At 38.7% G+C, this 23,611-nt stretch overlaps 1 protein-coding gene across 1 annotated transcript; it reads right to left on the minus strand.

The window, feature by feature from the left end:
- ALG5 (ALG5, dolichyl-phosphate beta-glucosyltransferase) lies at nt 1-23,608 on the minus strand (the record flags this gene model as incomplete). The annotated part of the gene is made up of 10 exons (XM_010572813.1): nt 1-1,297; nt 2,496-2,581; nt 12,215-12,366; nt 15,603-15,662; nt 16,981-17,094; nt 18,655-18,747; nt 19,990-20,058; nt 21,198-21,244; nt 22,542-22,713; nt 23,561-23,608. Coding segments are annotated over 10 exons (954 nt in total), but the record flags the coding sequence as incomplete, so codon positions are not given.
- Between the last annotated feature and the right edge of the window lie 3 nt (nt 23,609-23,611).

Raw genomic sequence — 23,611 nt, forward strand, 5'->3', positions numbered from 1 at the left:
AATAAAGCCTGTGAAATCAAACTGAAGATACTTTTTGAGAATTTATTCCAACACTTCAATTTATAGAAAACTGAGGTAACCCTAACAGGAGCGAAACTCAACTCGATATTGCAGAAGGAATAAGAAAAATCACCAGTGAAATCATATGTCAAAGTACAACCATATACCATTCATTCTTTAAATCTGTTCAAATTTGTACACATTTCCAAAAGAAAGATTGGCTTAGTTTGTTGGCAATCCACAACTGTTTTGAAAGCACCATTGAAACTCGTGTACTGTAACAGAGTATGACATGACTAAGAAAGACTCAAGACCCTCTCTGATTTCATTTGAAGCATGAGAACTTAAAATTGGCATTGCTAATGCACAGGCCCCCAATGTACATCAGGTCTCATTTTTGTATGCTCTGAATTAGCTTTGCCATAACCTTTTCACTACAGATTTGTAGATGCCAAGGAGTCCTAGCCTGGAGCATGCAGTATTAATTAGTACATATGAACAAAACATATTTATAAAAGACAACATTTTAAAATGAAGTGTGCTTTCTCTTGGACCTTTTACAGTCTGGAGACAATCTGCAGTTTGATCTCAGACAAACTATTTCAGCTTCAGACAAAAACATTTGGAATGTCAAGAGACTACTGAAAGTTCTTACAACAGCCTTATGAATATTACTGTTATAACTCAGTAAAACCCATTAATGTTTCCCATAACATTGAATCTAAACATGCATCAGCGTGAACCATGATTGATAATTCCAAGTTGCAATATGGCCATATATTTCCAGATACTACAGAAAAAAATGGCTGTGGTCATTCACAACATAATATTGCACAATGTAGTATAGAGTGCCTCTTTTTTATATGTATAAGGAAATTCCAAATGTATGATGAGACAAAAGCAGATATATTTATTTGAGTGATTGGTAAGACATGTTAAAGCTACTGTTTAAGAAAGTAAAACCTGATTACCAGATAAGAAAATCTTTTTGGAAATGCTTTCTCTTTTCAAAACATTGTACAAATTCCCTGCTGACAATCTTATAGAACACATATATGCTGCAAAAATTAAACATACAATAGGAGCAATGAAGAATTACCTCAGCTTTCATCACCACTTCACTTGATTGAAACTGTTCTCATGTTCCATTAAGTATAATAATATATTTGGAAAATGTAAATAACCTAATTACATTTTCTTGTTTCAAGCTGCCAGGCACCAGTCATATATCGCAGTCGTATAAAAAGAAGATCCCTGCCCATCTGCAGCCAGCTCCAAAAGGGAACTAACTTAGAACCTGTGATTAATGAAGAGAGAAAATCAGAAGGATGTTGTTAGAAAAAATGAGCATTGGCAAGACACAAATTTAAGTAGTCACGAACCTCTGCATTCTCAGCACATTCAGCCCCACAACCCAGACCTTAACATTAATAAAAATTTATATTGCGAAAGTTATTGCTTTATAGTAATTACATTATACCACATGCAGGAGATTCTAGTTTGCCAGCAACACAGTAATTCCATGTATGTCACAAGATGCATAGTCCTCTCTGTGACAAGGCTTTTTTCACGTAAATAGGAACCTGAATACCAATAATTAAGCCAATGATTTCTTAGCGACTTTGGAGAAGAGGACCACCACATCGTCTTACAGCAATAATATGAATGTGCCAATCTTCAGGCAAGGTAAGGAACCCACACTACGAAACCGAGCCCTGTTACATCTCTGCTAACATTTGTGTTAGGTGCAAAACCTATGTGGAACTGCATTAAAAGAAAACATTTCTTTTCTAGTAAAGTTGGCTTAGGATGTTCTCTACTTGCACCCTTCATCACCATTGCAGTTCACTACACTTTCTGTTGTTCAGGGGTTGTGTTGAGGAGAAGAGATTCAGATAAAAAAAAGAAAAAAATATGAAAGGGAAAAAAAAGAACTGCATTTGATGTGAGGAAGTGAGCAGAAGCAAGCAGTACCTCTGAAGCTGGCTTTGCTATGAAGAAGTATGTATGGAGCTATACTTTCCAGTAATAGAGACCTCCCTACGGGTCTGAAAGAACTTCATATCTTAAGAAGAGAGGGTGCCCTAGAGGAAGCCTTAATAGGTGGGCTGAGAATTTTGGAAGGCAAGACACAATGAAATGGAGTGGAATCAATAAACAATGGTGGTCAGACTTCCTGCACAGTGTTTTATAATTGCAATATTTTTATTAACGCATTACAGCAAGAGGACATGCCGAAGTAGTGCTTTGTCCCAGCAGTGTAACTACCTACTTTTGTCTCCAGTGGGAGTGCAGAGTTTCTCTCCCTTGCTACCCCTTCACCCATTCTTCCTGTACCATGCCACAGCAGAAGGCTGGCAAGGACATGAAATTCAAAATTTGTATGGAAAGGTGGTGTGTTATCAAAACTGGGTAAAATATGGGAAGACCCTCGGATATTTTATTCTGGATTGACACATAATGAATCTTACCAGAAACGTAAACAATTTTCTTACCTTCAATTTCAGTCCAGTTGACAGCAACTTCTGCTATAGGTATTCTCAAGTGCTGAGCTATATAAAGAAGTTCCACATCAAACGCCCTGAAGAAGAACAGGAAATAGCAAATACAGTCACATTTATTTCCAGAAGAAAGATGGTGGCACTATTAGTTAAATCCCTAGCCTGATTTAAGGAGGTTGGTGTTCAGTTATGAAGTTGACACCAATGCTCTACAGGTCAGATGCACATGAAAGGGAAATGAATTTCCCCGACTGAACGGCTCAGAACATAGCCAACATACACACAGCAATACTTCACTGCGTCCTGTTTCTGAAGGTATAGGTCACGCTGTGTTCAGACCACTGCTCACTCTTCGTTCTGCCACAGTCATGATTTAAACATTTTTAAAGACCAAGCAGTCAAACGTGCAGTGTCAATCTACATCTCTAGCTGTTTCATCAAAGGGGACAACTACCTGCTGCGGCTTTACGCTGATCTGATGGTTTCTAAATCAAGACTAAATGCAGCAGCGCAGAAGTGAGAAATGATTTATGTTACTGTGCATAACAGAACCCGAACAACAGCTGTACTGTAGCCAGTGACCGTTAATATACAACATAAAAACCCTCTTGAGAGATCTGTCTTTTTTACTGGCACAACTGTTTGCAGGTTGTGCAGCAAAATGCATTGGGGAAGTGATCCTGCTCTAAGTCAGCTGCCCCTCCCCGCCCAGTTTGTCCCAAATACACTTTAATCCTCTCAGTTCTCTGCACAGAGAATTGTTTTGTGTTTCATGCTTGCAACTGCATGCTCCGGTGGGCCTTCTGGATCTGAGACACTGAGGCTTTTGATATTAGAAAAGTGTTTTGGCAACTACAGCTTGTAATGCTCATATAGAAATCAGCATATGAAACTACCAGTAGTTGCTAATGACAATGGTGAATGCAAATCACGATTATGAAGATCCTGGTTAAATTTCTTAGATTTATTGATTGCTGGGTCTTTTTTTCCCCTCTTTGTAGTCTTCAAATACTAGTAGGGGTGTTCTTATTCCTTAAATAAGTTCCAGAACATCTAGAATTTAAGAATTTAAGGTAAACTGCCCCCTGCCCTGCCCTGCCCCCCCAATAAAAAGCTTTTTAAAAATACTAGTCTGTATCGGAAAAAACTGTCAATGGCCATCCACATCTGGTTTCTACTAGATTCAATACATATTCAAACAGAGAGTTTTTCTCCCAGGGAACTAACCCTTGAAGGTTAAGGAACTGGAAATGTTTTAGCCAAGCTGTTGGTAAGGTTTCTAGTTTGAAGTCAACAGAACAGATGTTCCAAACCAGCTTACATAGGTCTTGAAAACATGGCTGTGAGGCAGTCAAGTACAATTCAACACTATTCCACGTTTTCTCTCAATAACTTTGTAAGTTTAGAATCTCCTTAAATTCTCATTGCTAAGTCCAAGACAATTTTCTTTTGAAATGAAAAAAAAAAAAATCTTTTGCCACAGAAGAAAATGTATGCAATAAAAAAATAACATTTTTTGTTCATGCTTCAAGGGTTGCTTGAACTCAGGTCATTGGTAACCCCATTTAACACTACAGAAAGGGTAGAAAGGGACAGACAGGTGATCCAAGAGCAGGCAAAAAGACATACTTTAGCAGGTTTCTCGCCAAGTTCAGATGTTATTTCCTTCTACTTCAAGCCACTCTCTCCTTTTAAGCAGTGCAGTGCATTTCTGCAAAACTATTAATGAATGCAACAACAGAAGTCCACTTTGAAACGTGCCCTTAGGTATGATACATACATGTAGGTTCCCACTGAAGTACAGAGCACAGCACGCTGGCTTGCTGGTGAAATCATTACCAAACACACATCAACCTGAACTTGCACTGCAGGTGGATGTTACAGGAGAGCTAGTGATATCACTCTGGACAGCGTTAAAACATGCAAAGGCAGCATAAACAGAGGTTATCTACAGAGACTATAGTTATTGCGTATAGGGAATATAGAACCACTTTGTAAATCTGATTTTGATTAGGACACAGGCCTTTTAATTGTCACAAAAAAGTTACAGGAATAAATGTGGGGTTTTTTATCTCAGTGAACTGAATCTGCTCCAAGCAGCCTTACCATTTCACTGTTTTCTTTAAATGAGGGTTGCATATTATTTTATTAATAATGCCATGGTCTCTTCTACTGAAGTTGTATTATTTAATTTTTTGCTGATATTTTACATTTGTAAGCCAAACCCCCCATGTATTCACCTTTGAATGTTTGAGTCATGTGTATTAAGACTAAATCTAATTTTGTAATACTACTTAACTGACTAAAAATCTTAAGAGACAGAATAATTGTCTGATTAATTATACTATATGAGCTGCTCTAAAAATATTACTACATAACGTATTAGCCTAGTGAACTAATAGTTATTTGCAACAATTCCTACGGACAACCGATTACTGGAATGTCAGCATGTACATCACAGTAAAACAACATTAAATAGTTCGGTGAACTACAGCGCTCAAAGTAGAAGATTAAAAGCACAGGAATTAATCAGGTTGAACACCAATATTGTTACATGTGGTTGCAATCTGCGTAACAGTGAACATATCCTGAAACTCAAAAAAACCCTATTCAAAACTGAAAGGAGAATGACATCCGTAGCATACTGCTGGGATACCTTTTTTCATCCCCCGTTCCCCACCACCTTTCAGTATACTTCATACACATACTAGAATAGTTAATTGGGGAATATAGATCGCAGTGTATTCAGTACACCGATAGTACTATGCCCATACTGCAGATCACCAGATCCAGATGGTACAGAAGAGCCATACAGAAGTTTCCATAGTCAGGATTTAAGCACGGGTATGTTAGCTGGAGCTTACCCTGGAGGAGACCAAAGCAACACCAGTGGATGAGTTGGTGAGTGCAATATGCGTGTTTTGACATGAAGCCATTTGTGACTAGTTAACATCTGACAGAACCGCTGTTAGAAATAGCAGGGAATTATTCACACCGTGTACTTCAATGGATCCTGCTGCCGCGAGTGAAAGTAGGTGCCTCTGGGGAGGAGGGACACAGCTCAGAATACCTAAGTTTGGCTCCAGCCTGAATGAATTCAGGCTCCAAGCTAAGTATCCAAGGTTAGACGCCCAAAAATAGATGGTGCAAACGATTTCCCCAACTATTTCTAATAGTGGCTCCATTATGTGTTCATTAACACAAACATGAAGTGTGAAATACAGAAAGAGAAAAACTCCATGTGGCTGAGTTTACGCTAATTACTACTTTTGATTAAGTTACAATTTAAGACGATGCTGGCTAAAATTCAGTTGAATACCAAGTTGGTAGGTGTTTAATTGAATTAAACTGCATGCTTAAAATGCCTCAGTTTATAAAATATCTATCCTGTATTTTAACTGTTCTGTATTTTAAAATTGCACTAGGACTCTTTTTTGCTGGTCCAATATGAAGTGTTTCAAATATCAAAATTAGGCCTTCAGTTATACTGTTTTAACTGGAATTTCGGACTTTTCTACACCCAAGATATGTTGTTCCAGCAAACTCTTAATGGGCAGAGAAAACTTTCAACGGCCAAAGAGGTCTAAGAATAAAATAGGATGTCAAGAGGGTTAGACTGCCAGTACTGCTCTAGCTGTACTGGGGCTTTTGAAAGTCCACATATGTCTGCCAGGAGCAGGATTTTTTAAAAGACAAAACAGACATAGTTATAGCAGCAAAATATTTCTGCTTTGATTAGATGTTCATAAACAATTCTACTTGTTGTGCACACAACCAGGAAAAAACAATTCATTCCACTGCTCGTGTCCGCCTACAATGCCAAAGGAGTGGAAAAAAAAATCCTTGTAACAATATGAATGCTCATTTTTCTGTAATTTTTCTACAGAGACTCGCATTTAGAGATTAGTGACAAACTGGAGAAACAAACATTAATTTTTTATATTGACCTTTCAAGTTTTAAATGTGAAACAGCACGGCTTGTTCAGCGCACAAGGCAATTTTTATAGACAAAAGTAATAGCAACAATTTGATCTAACCAGTGATCTGCTGAGTTATGCAATATCATTATAAATTGCCACTTTACAAAAGTATGTCAGTCAAATCAGAACTTGGATTATGTTTTGAATTTCCCCTCTTTTTATCAATATTCTAGTTAGGACAGTATCTGCTGCTATGTCTAGTTCTCCTAGGTATGGAAAGACATTTTCTAACTGGAAGAAAATTTATGATTTTTTTTTCTTTTGTAGTCAAAAGAAATTAATGACCAAATTTAGGGTAGGAAAATTCTGCCAGTGAGACCATTTAATTTTCCAGCTTTCCTCCTGTGCATTAAAATTTAACATAAACAGTTACATTTCTCAGGTCAAGACTGTAGATGCTTTTAGAGTCTGAAAGTGAGTAATTCCAACCTTCTCTATTATGTTTTTAAAATATCCCTTTTAATTTTCTTTTAACTTTTAATTTAAAAAATGTGCTGCATCCATTTCAGAAAAATAGGTCAGTGGTGTAATCAGATTCAGAACCTAAAACACAAAGCATATGCTCTCTGTTCAAAAGGTTGCTCTCATTTCAAACTAATATCAAAACTTTGCTATTTAGAAAGTAAATTTGAAGAAAGTTTGGTTTGTATTTGTATATACACAGCCAGCTCTCCAAAGGACAGTTAAACAAAAAAGTCAACGAGAATACTCACAAAAAAAAGCTAGTTTAGGATGTAAGCATGATTTCTTAGTATCAAATATACAAACAGTTTCCAGTTTCTATTAATTTTCATATTCTGGGAAATATCTTGGTCTCTCTTTAAGAAGTGTTACATGATCTTTATCATCATAATGATAAAACAGTATTTTTCCTTGTATATTTCAGTTTGCTTTTAAGATTTCCTAAATATAAGCATCTATAAATCAAATTCAGCACAGCAAGAAGATAACTGTTTTCTCAGTTTTTTTCTCAGTTTTCTAGTATTTTTAACATTAAAGAGGTGCTATTCAATCTAATGTCAACTGGAATAGAAAGAGCATGAAGAAAGCAGAAAAAAAGTAAAGGTCTAAGCAATTAGTTTTTCATTCTTAATGCAGCTGATATTGGGTTATTTCCTTATGATTAAACTAATGTTGAAGCTGTCAAAGATACACATAAGATCATATAAAGGAAGGTCTTGATTTTCTCCCTTCTTTTTCATACAAAAGGTGAATATGGAAACACAAGACTCCATTTTATTGGTGGTGCTGGTGAAACACTGGAAACACCATATGCATTTATTTTTGGTGTCTCTCATAGCTGTGTAAGTATGGAAACTTAGGAATCCTTCAGCCCCTCCAACCTAGCAGCAGGATAGCTATGTTGTTTACATTGACGTATCTATTACCAGAGTGTAAGATGTTCAGCTGCCAAGAAAGGGACTGTACTCCTAACACTTGCTCTTTGAGTTCAGCCTGCTGAGAGATGCAGAAATAAAACCTGCATTATTTCTTGAGTAAGTACTGCTCTACCTTTTAGAGCAGTATTGACAATATCCAGCACTTCAGGGCAGTCTCCTACTGCCCAGTGCTAATTCAGCACTTGTGTTCTCTTGTATGCAAAGACAATATCGGATTCCTTTATCCAAAAGGAAGAATTCTCGGGGCTTTTTGTCTACAGAAACAACGGGCGCTGCCTATACAGCCCAGAAAATGAGCTGTCTTTGATACAGAATTGCTTCAGTAGTTTTTCTTTCAGGGTTTACTCAATAGTTTATCCTTTTGATGCAGTTCAGGCACCAGCAACCTGACACGTTTTTTCCTACTTATTACTACACTATGAGTCAAATTTACCCTGCTGAGCTTCAGTCATCTACAGGAGCGATAGCTCTTTCTGCACAAATTGCCTAGAGTTCCTTTATAGTCGAGGGAAGTAAACAGGCATTTGTCAGCTGCACTTCATCTGGCGTATTTTAGAGGCCTGTATTAGGATGAAGTGAATTATACCCTAAAATTGTCCCTTCTATTGTCCAAGAAGGCAGGTTAGATGATAAGTAGATGCAATGAAGCAAATCCTGTCCATTGTGTTTGTGTATTTATATCCTAACTGAGCAGTAAGCTTAACAGCTCAGGGCAGGAATTAATCAGGTAGCCAATTTTATAGCCATTTTATATTAATATCATGAGTAAATATGTTATGTATTAATGTTTAGTCTAAATATTTATTATGTCCTCACATAAGAATTCACTTAATGCTGTAGTACCTCAAAAAATCCGAGCCTGACAAAACTTGAGCAGGCAGGACAGATGAGGCTTCTGCAGAAACCGAATCGTGTGCACACTCTTCAACAGCGGGCCACACGCTCCGGTTCAGCAGGGGGGCAAGCCCTCAACAGACCCAAGGACTAGGGTGCTGGCTCTCAGATGGCTTCTATCCTACTAAATGCTGCTTCTTTGTCAAATATTCCCCAGCACTCTCCTCCATTATTACCAGAATATCTGAGCACTGACCACGCTGAACTGAATTCTTCTTTCAATACCTAACAGAGCTGCACTTCACTAGTGGGATTTTAAGATTCAAAAAAAATTAATTTCTTCAGATGTCAAACAGCCCCAATGCCATGATGCAGAGAAATCTGGTAATAAACCCAGATTTCAGAGCCTTTTGTCCAATATCAAGAGAGTGGTTTCTCTGCAACCCCCTGCTGATAGTCTCAGTATGAGTAAGTTGTTCTGTAACCCAGTTAGGGACTCACCATTGTTCAAAGTCAGCAGAAACATAATACTGACTACTATTTCTTCCTCTTACATCTTCATTTCATGACATGTACAAAGCCTCCATGGCATAATGTCTAACCAGTTTTTATTTTCCTTTTTACACACATGCTGTGCAATGGAAAGACATCAGGGGCCAGTTTTGTTTAAAATAAGAAGTTTCCATTATTGGGCTATTTCAGTTTCTTACATTGTGACATACAAAGGAATCCAATGTATGGTTCCATGGGATGAATGTTTGATGTACCTGTATCATTTCCTACTGCAATTATCCCAAATGTCTGCACACCGCAGACATGTCACTTATGACTACCATTTCCTTTAATATACCCACTTTCCCCACATGCTTATACCTCCCCGCCTCCCAGTCTTCTTTCCAGGCGTTACAAATATTAACTGGGAAAGGGGCAGTACTCTGTTTTGTGCACTGAAACGTTAGCTTCCAGTTACACATGCTGAATGGCTATCTATGAAGCTGATGATAAGCAACTTTTGAGTCCATACTGTAATTTTTTCCTTCAGCAGTGGCAATAATCTGAATTTCTCTCCTCTGCTAGGTTTTCAGTTGCCACAAAACTTGCCAAAGCTTTCCATCTTGAGATCTCTACTCTTCTGTCAGATTTCATTGAAATTAGTAAGTGTGAAAATAAAGGCAGGGAAGTACAGGGACTGTCTGAAAGACAGAGGACGATAAAAGTAGATAATATATTGCCTGTTTTGGCAGAAAATGAAACCAAATAAACTCTGTTGTTGTTTCAGGCAAATCAGTGACTTGGAAGTATCTGAAGAGCTGTTTATTGGACGAACTTGAGTTATTCTTTTCTTGACTAACAAAACAAACATTCTTCATCACTAACCAGTAAATTTCACACAAACAGGAGAACACTTAGGGGATTAGTTTATGGATTACTGTAAATAGAAGAGCAAGAATAAAAGGCTAATTTTATAGCAGCACATATAAGCATAACAAATTAACACATCAAGACCTGAAGATCCAGTGTGTTCCACACCAGCTATACAATTACTATAAAGTAAGTTAGCAATATCCCTTTGTCACTGCCTCTATTCCTGAATAATGGGGTACAGATGACAATGTACAGCACAATTTTTTTACTCGTTCATTCCTTTGTTGCTAAATAATCTGAGTAGCAAGAGAAAGCTTGTTAAGATTTTTTTTTAGTAAAAAACCTGAACATTTTACATATGTCCACCCAGTAAGTACAATTGTATTCAAAATCTTCCGTTTACAACAGAATAAGATTGAAGAATGCATTTTTACAGATTGAACTGATTATCCTCATTCATTTCTTCCAGTACTTCTTCTTGAAGCCCTTCATTTAGAGAGTGAAGTTAAATAGGGTAATTTTGAGATGTGCACTTCTGAGCTATGCATACATGTTTAACCATGTATTTAGAAAATTCTGGTATATGAAATTTAAAGAACTTTATAGATTAAGTTTGGGTTTGGAGGTAGCAGCAGAAATCATGCTTCTGGTTCAGCTATAGCTTTCTTTAAGGCAATAAGCAAACCACTCAGCTAAGGAAAGTGATTTTGCGAACGCTGACTGCTCACAATTCCAGATTCAACTGAACAGAAGCTTCACGTTCTGCATCAGATTTGAGCATGCAAACACTACCTTTGCAAATCCATTCTGGAAGAGCAGTATAGCTCAACTATCACTGCCAAAGCTCAACCTAAAACTAGATGTATTGGAATTGACTAGGACTGCGGGATTACACACATTTTCGTATGAGAACATTGTTCAGTAATTCTGTTCCCTGTCAGCAAGCAGTAGCCCGCGAGAGATTTTCTTGGATGAAGACAATAGTTTGAAAATATTTGATTATACTTAATTAAGCCTGGGGACTGTCACCATCCTTTTCAGCAATAATTGTGGTGTAGGAAACTTACAGAAATTATGGTAATTGTGTGGAAAAAGCGTTTCAGTCCCGTAATGGTAGTCATGACTGCATATCACTCTCATAAGGGACCTGTTCTAGCTAAATTATAATGAAAGAGAGCTCTAAAGTAATTCAAAGACTATGCATCATTTTCTACTGTCTTGAGACAGTCAATGAGATCTATTGGTAGTTCTCTCATGAAATATTCTAGCAAGAAAATAAGCTAAGACTAGGCATTTCCTTTCACACTGAGCCTTCAGCAATTACAAACGTCAGATATGGATTTTAGGTAAAATGTTTTAGTTAAACAGCACTGAATTGTGAGGTTGTAATGCATAAAAATATGCTGATAAAGTTTTTGAATAGGATTAGTACCTCAACTTTCCTTATGATTATAAAAGCTTCTCTCAATTTCTTACTCTGCTTGCATGGCTTATATGTGTGAAAGGAGAAAGGACTCTTAGAAATAGGGAGTAGATTACAACACAATCAAAAATTGTTCGTTTGGGATTTCTTTTAGAGGTGAAAAGAGGACAGAATAGTTCTTTGGATTTTCTTTTTCTTTACTCCCCTAATCAATTACCAGTTGCTCTGACAAGGCAAAACCAAAATGTCCTACTTCTCAGTATTACACAACTCTTTCTATACCACGTGCCAAAGTAAAATGGACTTGCAAGGAGTCAAGGAGTCAATTGTTGCCACTCAAAATCTCAGCAACGTAGTCTTAAAATCCTCCTTGCAGTTTATGTTGGATGCTCTTTTAAAATTAAAACTTAGTAAGCCCATCTGTTCCCCTTCTCCCTATCATCATGAGTAGAAAGAATAAAATTAAATACTCAACTATTTCGTAAAGTATATCTTGATAATAAAATAGAATTCCTAGCAAATACCAGGATATTTTAGCATAACAAGAAATCTAAATTGCCAAGCAAGTAGTATTATAATTGGTTAAACTGAGCAGCTACGACTTATACACAGACATCACAGGCTTCATAGTAGCTGCAATATTAAAATTACTTTTTCAAAACCATGTTCAATTAGAGAAAAAAAACAACCACCAAAAAATAAAGAATTTACCAGCGTTCTATATGAAGAGTTGAGAAGGTCCGCAAGGCAGCTTCTCTGGTTAAAAGTTTAAATCCGCACTGCGTGTCCCTGATCTCTTTGACACAGAGAAACCACACAAGGAAGTGGAACCCATACATAAGAAGAGTTCGAAAGTAAGAGCGCTGTGGACAAAAGGCAAGTAGTTAGATGGTTTCATTTAAGCGATGAGTGAAGTGTTTGAACAGAGCTGGCTTATGGGACAAAAATCCTGTTTCAGGATAGCTTTCAAAGTTTGTAAACTGTTTTTGTTTTGCACTGGAATAAAACCAGAACTTTTCAATTGTTACAGTGAAACAAAATTATAGCTGAAAAGGAAAGACTTGCCAGTCAAGCACATGGTTAGGACGCTGGCCTAAGATACGAGAAGCCCAAGTTCTTGTTTCTGCTTTCCCTAATTCAGAGCAGCTTTTCATTCTGGATAATGCCTTATTAAGTGGTGCAGGAACCTGCACCTGGATTTCAATTAATGAGTGGGACAGCCATAGTACCTTCTGCATGGTTCTCTGGCAATTCCCCCAGGAAAAGAAGAGTGAAGGAGGAGGGGTATGGCATGCTACATGCTCTATTCCACTGGACACTTACAAGTTATTTTTTTCCACTCTATCTAGTCCTCTTGTATTCCTAAAAATTAGTTGAGCAGGTCCAACAAATTCAAAAGTTACCAGGACAAACAATGGAGAATAAGCCAGCAGGACTGCATAGAGTGCTATTCTTAAGAATACACACTAAAAACTAAACAGGTTCCAGCTGCTACTCTGACACAAAAATGAGGGGGAAAAAAAAAAGTTTTATATTATAAAAAAAACCAAATGGGAGCATCTCTTATTGTTTGCCACCCACTTCTTTCATTCAAGACTGCATGATCTCCAGAGCTTGCACACACCATGTTAAGGCACTTAAGGGAATGCAATTAGAGAATGCACTTTTTTGCAGCATATGATGGACCAAGTGAAAACAGGACTAAAGTAACAGCTGCTGTGCAAGAAAATATTTCTTTTTATACTTCCAGCAATGTTACAGAGTCACCTCTTTGGTTCTTTTGCAATACAAAAAAAATACAAATGTATTTTATGTTCCTGGTAAATGTTCTCCCAGCCTACTCTTCGGTTACACTTTTGCTCTTGACATCATAATCATACAGGTAAGTTTGTCCATGGAATCCAGAGGCTGGATTCTGGGTTTGCAGAGGGCCCTTCTAGTCTTTTATTCAAGACAGCTGCTGAACAACTAGAACTCTGATCCACAAACAGCTTCTGAACTCACTGCTGGTCTTAAGCTGAATTTAGCTGCAAATGAAGACTGCAAACCAAATACCATGCAAAACCTTTAGGGGCCAACAATTTAACTGGTAGCATCTCTGGGTGATAAGACATGCCTTTAAAGCTAATAATTTCAAACCTCACTTGAAAAATGAGAAGATGCTCAGCTTACTATGTAATATAGCCTTTGGCTCAAGGAAATTCAAATTCATACCTTGTGCTTCTCAGAAAAGTGCTCTAGCCCAAGGTTAATGGTGGATCCCGTGTGGATTCTTTGGTTCTTTTGGTGAAGATGAACCGCTGTGTGACTAAGAACACAAGGCTACTAGTCCCAAAAGGGAAGCTCTAAGAGGCTGCATGACTGTCAGCCAGTGAAACTATGCACTTACTTCACAGAGAGGAGTTCTTGGGTTATGTTCATCACTCCCAGGACTATTTATTCATGTCATACTAGGGATTCATTAAAGTACATTAACAATTTTGGAGGCAGAACAGAATTCTTGATGTCTTGAGACTGAATTCAAGGGTGAAATTCTGGTCTTAATAATAAATCCCATACAGCTGCTTTTCACAGCTTCATTCTACTGTTTTAGATGCCACTAAGCCCAAAGAGAAATCCCAACTTCTCAAAGATCGTTCTGCAATTTTCTTTTATACCTATTGTACTACACGACTGTCTCTTTCCAATGTTGTAAAGGCAGTCTTTCCTTTCCAGTCTAAGGACAGCTAGGTGATGAAATAGTCTACATATTTCAAACAGAGCAGTACTACCTAACCAGTTGGTGATTCCTTTATCAAAAAGTCAGACACATGGGGAGAAACAGGAAGCCAAGGATGGACACATCCTAAAAACTGTACTTTTGCATTAAAAGATAAAGTCCTGTTCCAATTCCCCCCCTTCATGTACCAAGACCTTCAAAGATGAAAAGAAATGTGAATGCAGTGAAGAAAGTTTATCTATATTCAGTACCTGACCACACAATGAAGCATTTTTACTGGGCTCAAATTTATCAGCTACATGGTCTCCATGTAGTAGCAACACTTCCAGGATACACTGGCTGCACGGCTAACAAATAACTGCAAATGGTATATATTCTGTACTACAAGCACACAAGTACCATGCCAAAGATCTATCCTAATTTCTGATAATGATGGTGGTTTCGGATTTGGGTTTTTTTGGTGAGGATGCCAGCATACACGCAGCGGTATTTACAAGCAGTCTTTCCAGTGAGCCACTCCAACACTACCTGATAAACCAGAAGGAAAGATTAAAAGATCTACCAGGGACTGAACATTACCAGTGTAACTTCTTTTGAACTTTTGTAACTATTTTAGTAGTTGTGTATATATTCTAGAATCATTCCAAGCATTAAACATCAGTATAAACAAAGCTTACTCTTGAGAACATTCAACATGATGAGCACATCCAATGATGCTGAAAAAATTAGTCCAGCAATGCGTCTGTTGCAATACAAGTTCCATGCCTGTGCTTTGTCAACTACTGCCTGCCAAGACATCAGAAAACCAGATGCAAGATAAGAGCGTGCTCCTATGCATCACTGTTTATTCCACAAGAGCCACACACAAAACAGTACTGTCTGTGTGATCAAAACAAAAATTTTATTATGAGTAATATGGAAAAATTACAGTTTCCCACGAATTCAGATACTATTCAAACAGTTTGCTGCTAATTATCCCTAACTTATTTTAAACAGGTTTCAAGATCTGCAGATCAAGCTCTTGCACTGGAAGGGAATCAATAAAAATGAACTCAGCGGTTGCCTTCCAGTCTGGCCCCAGTACTGGTTACTAGCTACCAATTCTGTCAGGGATTAGAAGCTCTTCTTGTAAGATGTTCACAACCAGGAAAATCAAATCCACAAATTGGAACACTAACTGACACCAGTTCAAAGTGCCTGAAATCTAGAACATATCCTTTACATATGATGGAGCACACACTATGCTTATGACAAGCTTTTCCTTTTTTGTTAGCTTCCATTCTTTTACAAATATTGATTATTTAATTGTAAAATCTGTACAGAAGAATCAAATAATGGAAGTATTTGAGTATTAGTACACAGCAGGAAATGGAAACAAACCTTTGCTATTGAGTCCTTCTCCAGATGAGCTCTAGAACCACAGGAAATAGCCATCTGGTTCTGCACAGGAATACAAATTAAAGAGATATTATTTAAGCTAACATTTTCTGAATCAGTGGAATCTTTTGCTGAGAACTGTATAACTTCAAAGCAGTGTACCTTCTGCTTCCTGTAGCTGCACTTTTTCTACTGCTAGATTCTGAGGCTAAAATCAGTCTTTTCTACAACTAACAGATCATCTAAAGGGTTTTACTTTTGCATATGGCGCATACAAATTGCTGCAATTTATTCAGGTCTGGTTTAGCTTACACTGTTCCTCTGAGATATGCATACCAAAAATGTGTTAAACAGCACAGATAAGCATTCAGCATTCCTAGGCACTTAATGTTATAATGTATGTTTTCCCTAAACATTGCACTATGGAAGGGAGAACAGAATAAAGTACTTGTTGCACTGATGTACCTTCAAACAAATAAAATGCCATGGTATCAGCCAAAGAATAAAATCTCAAATTAAATTAAAAGATGTGATCAAAACAAAAGGTTTAAAATTATTCTCATGCCACTACTTCTCACACGAAATCTCTCAGATCTACTATATGTAAAAGTGTAGGACTGATGCTGGACAACCAGCAGCTGCTGCCGCCCTGGTAGTAGAAAGCATCAGGGAAACACCGCTGCCTGGCAGCTCCCGCACTTGTGGTCCTGCACTCGCAGACCGCGACCCTTCACGCAGGCGCATCCCTCGCAGGTCCTGCTGGAAGCCTGCACATCACTTCTGGCACTTCGGGAAACTAGCTACAAGTACCTCACTCATCTGCATACAAGTGGAAAATAAACCTCAGTTCTTTCAAGTCAAGCACCCAAAAGAGAATGACTACGCAGGGAGGAGCTCTCGTCCCACAGGTTTTTGAATTTTTATTTACAATAAAAGTTCTTCCAAATACTGTCATTAAACTAACAACGCTAAGAAAAGAGAATCTCTGTAAAATAGGGTGAAATTCAGATGCATCCTTAAAGGTATATAGGATGACATCAGATAAAAAGAAAATACGAAACAGTTAACACAGAAAAAATTGTTTTTTAACTGAGTAGGCAACACATGGTGTTTATACAGAGTAGAACGACTTCAAAGGAAGAACGGTAAATAGAACACTATGTACTGCATTGAAATAGGCACAGTGAATGCAAAGGAGGTAAGGACTCTGTGGAAGCTACCTTCTGACAGCCCATTCTTACAGCTTCTAAGCTTACACCTAGGTCTTCAGACTTACACCTGGATCTTCAACCAGATCTCAAAAACCTCAAGTTGAAGTGAATTATAAAAATCAATCTATATGCACGTGTGTTAAACTAAAACCATGAGAATTCATACTCACAGGCCATGGCTGAAGATTTTTTAGACCTTCTTCTACTTTTTCAATATCTTCAAATTTTGTAGCTCCATCTGCATCAGCCATAAGAATTTTTTTCCCCCGAGAACTAAAGACACCCTGCAAACAAAATAGTCAATAAAAATCAACACCTTTGAAATCAGTATTTGTCTTAAGCTAGCTGCAAGACACTCCAAAAACCTAATGTAGTAACTAGAACAGCGGTATCTCAAAGATTCAACACAACAGGTGAGTCAATATTCTGCTACTAACAACAATTTATCAATTTATATTGTAGTAACAGCTAGAGACTTCACACGCTGAGTAGTGTCCCACAGTGACAGACAATGCATGAACACAAAAGGCTAACAATCCCTCTCCAGAGAAGCTTGCAAATGAAAAGCTTTACAACCCCAAAATCCAGAGAGACAAGCTGCTATGGTCAGCTACACAGGGGAGCACAAAGAAGCAGTGATTAGGAGCTGCCACCGCACTGGGTAGCTTTTCTTTGTCATTTGAGCTATGGAAAGGAGGATGCAGTGCTATTTTTTTCCTAACACTGTTTCAAGAGAATTCAAGGGATAAATTAGTTTTGAGAAATAAGTCTCAAGTCACAGTATCACTGCAAAACATTTGTGATGCACAGGTCTCACAACTTGTTTTGCCCTATTCTTGGTCAGACATCTCCGACAATTTTTGAAGGGGTCCAGACATAAGAACAATTAGCAGTGGGTTTTCCAAAAGTACTGTCGTAACCAAGCATGTGTGACTTTGGAAAAACCTGTCAAGAAGTAGTAGCATATACATCCAATCTACACTCTGCAGTGTAAAAATATATCACACAGAGAATCACTCTCCTTCTCTTGGAATAACTTTAAAATAATATCCCTTACAAAAGTTCCACACATTCTAATTTAATGTTCTCTCCAATTGCTATGGTTACTCATGTTTCATAAGAAAAATTAAATTGACATACTAAAGATAGGGTCTATAATGCAGATAAAGACAGTCACTGATAACTCTTAAGTGATACCATCCTTTTTCATAAAAGTAAGGTGTCATTCACCTTAGGAAAAAAGGTTCCTTCTAAATGTGTAACAGCTATTTTATTTTTAGAACATAATGATTTTATGATAATATCTATGTGAAAATTAATATGCGAAAGCATAAATTGCGCTGGTTCTACTATCAAGTGCGGGTGAGAGCAGTGGGCTTCAGTTAACACAAATTTTGCTGGATGAGAGTGTTTGTTCATTAGCCATTTTCAAAACCACTACTATGACCTAGAAAGCAATGTTTGCAAATTTAGCTGTATTTTCTCTACAAAAGCTTCACTTTAATCCTTAAAGATTTTTTTTTTGGTTGGTTGTTTTTTTTAAATGCAAGCCTATTTCTAAGTGGAACAAACAGGAACATGAAATTCAAGTCTAACTTTTCTTCTTTTGAATTCTCATATAAAAAAAATTGCTATTGATCTTCCTTGCAAGAAAATACTGTTTCCAAGATCTAAAATAAGCTTATTTTGAAAAGAGTTTTTGCCTTAATTTATAGAACCTGTACTCAGTTTTCTGATAATCATTTTGTTACTGTACTGAATTCAAAATGTCAACCAGCACAGCTCTATCTTCTGCATATTTGGGCACAGGTAGTTCAGACAGAGGAGATGAAAGTGTCAATTACCATCCTGACTGCTCCTCCTTTCCCTCGATTTTTTACCAAAGAAAGCACTCGCACTTTGTCGCTTCCATATTTCTTGCAGTACTTCATTGCAACCTGATAGACACACAAAAAACCAGCATAAAACAAAAACGGGAATCAAGGCAGAAGTTTACAATTGCTCACCCTTTTTTAAAAAAAAAATTAATAGCACAGAGCTATAACCACTTCAGTCGGCACAAATACATTGCCAGTGTTTGCTGGAGTCTGTTTGGGAAAATAAAAACCAGTTCACAGTCAACAGAAGAAGACTGAAGAAGCTAGTCATGTTCAATAAGAACAGGATATTCCCCCAAGCAATTCTAAACCCCATTCACCCAAGTCCAAAAAACTCAATACTAACGTAATGTATATCATACTACTACAGACCTTTTATACCAACACCAACAGTTAATCAAAGAAAAATAATTTTCTACTACTGCTACCTATTTCTCACTTGTCTAGCTGCTATCTGCGGTTTTAAACAAAAATTCACAGTGATCTAAAATCCTATTCACACTGCAGGGATGTGCACATTTTGTTCCATGTTGTGGGGAAGAGAAAGCATGAGTTTTCTCCTCTTAATTTTTAGTAAAGGTTGTCTCAAGTCCATGGCCATTGTGTGCTCAATTAGAAATTATACTAGAAGGAATGCAAAGCAGTCAAAAAATATATATGAGCAATCCTTAATGGACAAGCTTAAGGGAAGTAAATGAAAAAAGCAGTGTTCATTTTAGTAGCCAACTCAAACATCTTCCAAGAAGTAGTAAAAAACCCCTCAAGCTGGCCAGCCTTCCTTTCCAGGGACATACATCAAAGTCGAAGCAGAAGAATGCAGAACTATTTTGTAAATACTGCTACTGGCATGGGGATTTTTAAATCAACAATGCCATGAACAGCACGGGAAAGAGCTAGACAATGTATCAGCTGTTCTCTCAATCACAGTACAGATCAGCTATTTTAAAAGGCTTTTTAGCTTCCTCAAGTTCATATTCACATCACTATGCACATGTAGAATATTTCGTATGAAATTTCTTGAAGTTAAGATTAGAATTTTTAGAATCTCAGCTACAGGAAAATGGCTGTCACAGCCGCCAATCAAGAACACTAGTATTTGCAAAAGAATTATATGTGTATGCATGCGTGTATGTGACATCCGCAACGCATACAGGACAATGACAGAAAGTATTCAGAAACATGAATTGTAATTGTCAACTACTTCGAGTACCAAAATATAAATGCAAAACATTGTTATATACCACTAACGCAGTACAAAAATCCACACCTCTGATTACTTGGCAAGACACTTCTTTTTCTTACCTTTGTAGTTTGATCTTTACTACCATCATCAACAACTATTACTTCGTAAGTGAATGAAGGATCTCGTTTCTTGAAAATAAAAACAGAAATAATGCATTTCATTCCATTTCTTAAGTAGGTAGTAGGTCTTTCAAACATCAGCATTCTTTTCTCCCTAGCACTTTTTAACTCATTCATGGCTGCCAACAGACACCAATATGATGTAGTAAATTTGTTAAGATAGCACAATTAAAGAACTTTGCCATATTTGATGCATGTTCCATTACATTGGCTTGTCACAGTTTTCCTCAGCTACCATCTAGAACCGAAAAATCAATTTAGTTGTAAAAGATGAAAGCTCAAAACAACATCACTGTTAGGAAAACTCAAACGAAACAAAACCTGCAAACCTTCACAATGGGCTTCTTACTCAGAGAACAAATCCTAATGAAGGACAGACCACAGAATCATAGAATCAATCATAGAATGGGGTTTGGGTTGGAAGGGACCTTAAAGATCACCTAGTTCCCACCCCCCTGCCATGGGCAGGGACACCTTCCACTAGACCAGGTTGCTCAAAGCCCCATCCAACCTGGCCTTGAACACTGCCAGGGATGGGGCAGCCACAACTTTTCTGGGAAACCTGTGCCAGTGTTTCACCACCCTCACAGTGAAGAACTTCTTCCTTACATCTAATCTAAATCTACCCTCTTTCAGTTTAAAGCCGTTACCCCTTGTCCCGTCACTACATGCCCTTGTAAAAAGTCCCTCTCCGGCTTGCTTGTGGACCCCCTTTGGGTACTGGAAGGCTGCTGTAAGGTCTCCCCGGAGCCTTCTCTTCTCCAGGCTGAACAACCCCAACTCTCTCAGCCTGTCTTCACAGGAGAGGTGCTCCAGCTCTCTGAGCATCAGATGCTTAAGAGACTTGTTGGAACAAACCAGGATTTAGTTTAGAAAGCTAAATATATGGTGAATCCTTAACCTCTGTCTTGGAGAGATATTATGCATACAATGATACTTCATCATATAGTAGTATATTAAAATTTTGTTTAATTTAAAAATACCTTCCAGCATTCAATCTGAAAGTAACTGGTAAGAGACAGAAGCATTACTTCTAAGTGTCTAAGTAATACTGTTTTAGTGTACACCAAAATACAAAGTGAATAGATCACTGACTTTTTATATGTAGTACATAGAAAAATAAAATTTTGAATGCAAAATGAAAATACCTGTCTTTTTTCTAGGTAATTCAAAGCTTCATCCATCATAAGGGGCACTAGAGAAAAGGTGGAGAAGGTCAAGTTAGTAGATTATAAGATGCAAAGCACCCACACAAGCAAGCTGAAAACAACCACAAAGCAAAGTTGAGCAATTGTCTCTTTCATACAACACCACCTTCAGTAAACAAGCTTAGCACCTGCAACTCTAAGTCCTGTCCTTTCTGAATGCAAAAAAGAACACTGAAGAAAATCACACATGTTAAGACGGGATAAAAACATTTCTTCTGAAGATAAGAACCAACTTTCCATTTAAAAATATGTAATTCTCGACACAATATTAAAGGAAAAAAAATAATCATTCTCCATGACTGACCCTGCAAATCAGTACTGACTTTATCAATTTAAGCAAGCTGACAGAGAAGGCAACAACAGACTTTCCTAACACTAGTCACTAACATCCCTCCTCTTACTAAGGCTGCTGGCCATGATGCTTCAGCCAACAAACAGGCACTACTTTTGCAGCTAATTTATCTGCAGGTTAGAAAGACATTCAACCTTATGGTTATCTTTGCAGTATATGTTCATTCCTGAGCACATCTCAGGTGATTATTCTATCTCCAGAGAGAGACAACTAAATGAAAATCACATGAAGCATACTAAGACCTTGTTTACTGAAAACAAGTGTATGAGAACCAGGACTGAGGAATGCACTGGACTTGAGAAAGGGCCATACCTGCCTTGTGCCCAGATGCACTTTATTTGTCAACAGCTCTCTTAATGGAATCCTAAACAGCTTAGTATTTTCACTCACCAAGAAAAGGAATGACAATGTGTGCTACCACATCAACCCCAAGTACAGCTTTAGAGCGTGATTACTTCTATCGCATCTGAAAGCCTTCACTTTTTAGTATCAGGTACTAAAGGCCATACTCTATATACCATATATATGTCCAAGTCAAACAGAAACCCGTGAGATCATCCTTTTTTCCTGCTTGCCCGAAGTGGCTGCTGTTGTTTACAGAGTGGGAAGCTCTCAAATCAATTTTAAAAGTCTTTTTCTACTTCTTGCCTTACAGCATTTACAGGGGCAACGAGCAGCCATTCTGCAGGATTTCATTAAAATAAAGAGGATTCTTACAAGTGCCCCATGCTATTTTTAGCAGCAGAAATCAAGTTACATAGTGTCTTAATTTTGAAATTCAATGTACTTGGACTGTTTTCTGGAAACTGTGTCCAAAATCAGATACATAATTTGGCCTGCCAGAATCTACTGCTAACATAAACTGACCTCCACATTATTAGAGTAACAACAGATAGATTTTCTTCTTTTTCTCAAGACAAGAAAAATCTTACACCGGTCTTCCTCATTGTATGAAGGCACAACAACAGAGAGTTCCCTTGTAGGGGGATCGTGTATACTTGGTACGGGTTCTTTCCTGCCTTCAGCGTTTACGAAGAACTTCTCTTCTTCGTGTCGGTGAAGGGTTGGCATTTTTCTGGCAGTTACATGAGCGATCATGCAGATCTGTGATGAAAAAGAAAAAGCAGTGAGAAAAATCGTTGAGCATTCTATTAAAGGTTTACCTAGCTGTTGAATGTGCTATAAGGGGCCACCGACCGGTATTTCGGTAACGAGGTGGGCCAATGGTGCAGCACTTCATCCGCTGACCGAACCGCACAGGACCAAAACCTCCTCGCGCCATCTGATGACTCCATTTCACCTCCTCCGACCACGTCAGCATCATCGTCTTGCCGCCGTTTTCCACCGCAAAGCGTGAAGTCTCCGAAGCTCCGTCCGAGCCCACGGCCCCTTCCCCAGGTCTCCCGACCACACAAGCCAGCGCGGCCTCCAACCCGCGGAGCCACCGAAACCAGCGGCACGGCTCGCAACCCGCCACAGCCACACGTGCTTCGCAAAACCGAGGTTCTGACCGTTTTTACGGGTGGCTACAACAACTCCGCAAAGCCTGGGGGGTTTTTTGCAGCCCCTTTTGCTTGGGAGCACCGCACGGGCGGTACTGTTGGCGGGCAGCGCGATGCCCCCTCCCGGGTGCGGGACTTCTCAAAACTCGCCGGGGACTTCGGCCGCTCCGAGGCGTACAGGGCTGCCGCGCTCTTACCCGCGTATTTTACGAGACAGAGACGAAACGCTCCGTTTCCACCTCGCCGCCAGGCCGTTTCACGCACAAACACCCCCCCTCCCGCCTTGCCAAGACGCGTTCCCCGCGCAAGCCCGGTTCCCGCTGACAGGCCCTGGGCCGCGCCACCGCCGCCGTCCCTCACAGCCGGGGCAGCGCCGGGACGGGGCGGCCCCGCGCTACCGCCCCGCAGACCCCCCCATCCCGCTCCCGCTCCCGCGGCGCGGCTCTCACCAGGAGAAGGAGGAGGGCGGCCAGCACGGCCACGGCTTCGGGCAGGGGCAG

This window comes from Haliaeetus leucocephalus, unplaced genomic scaffold (assembly GCF_000737465.1).
Source record: "Haliaeetus leucocephalus isolate CR32 unplaced genomic scaffold, Haliaeetus_leucocephalus-4.0 Scaffold351, whole genome shotgun sequence".
In the NCBI taxonomy this organism is placed as follows: Eukaryota; Metazoa; Chordata; class Aves; order Accipitriformes; family Accipitridae; genus Haliaeetus; species Haliaeetus leucocephalus.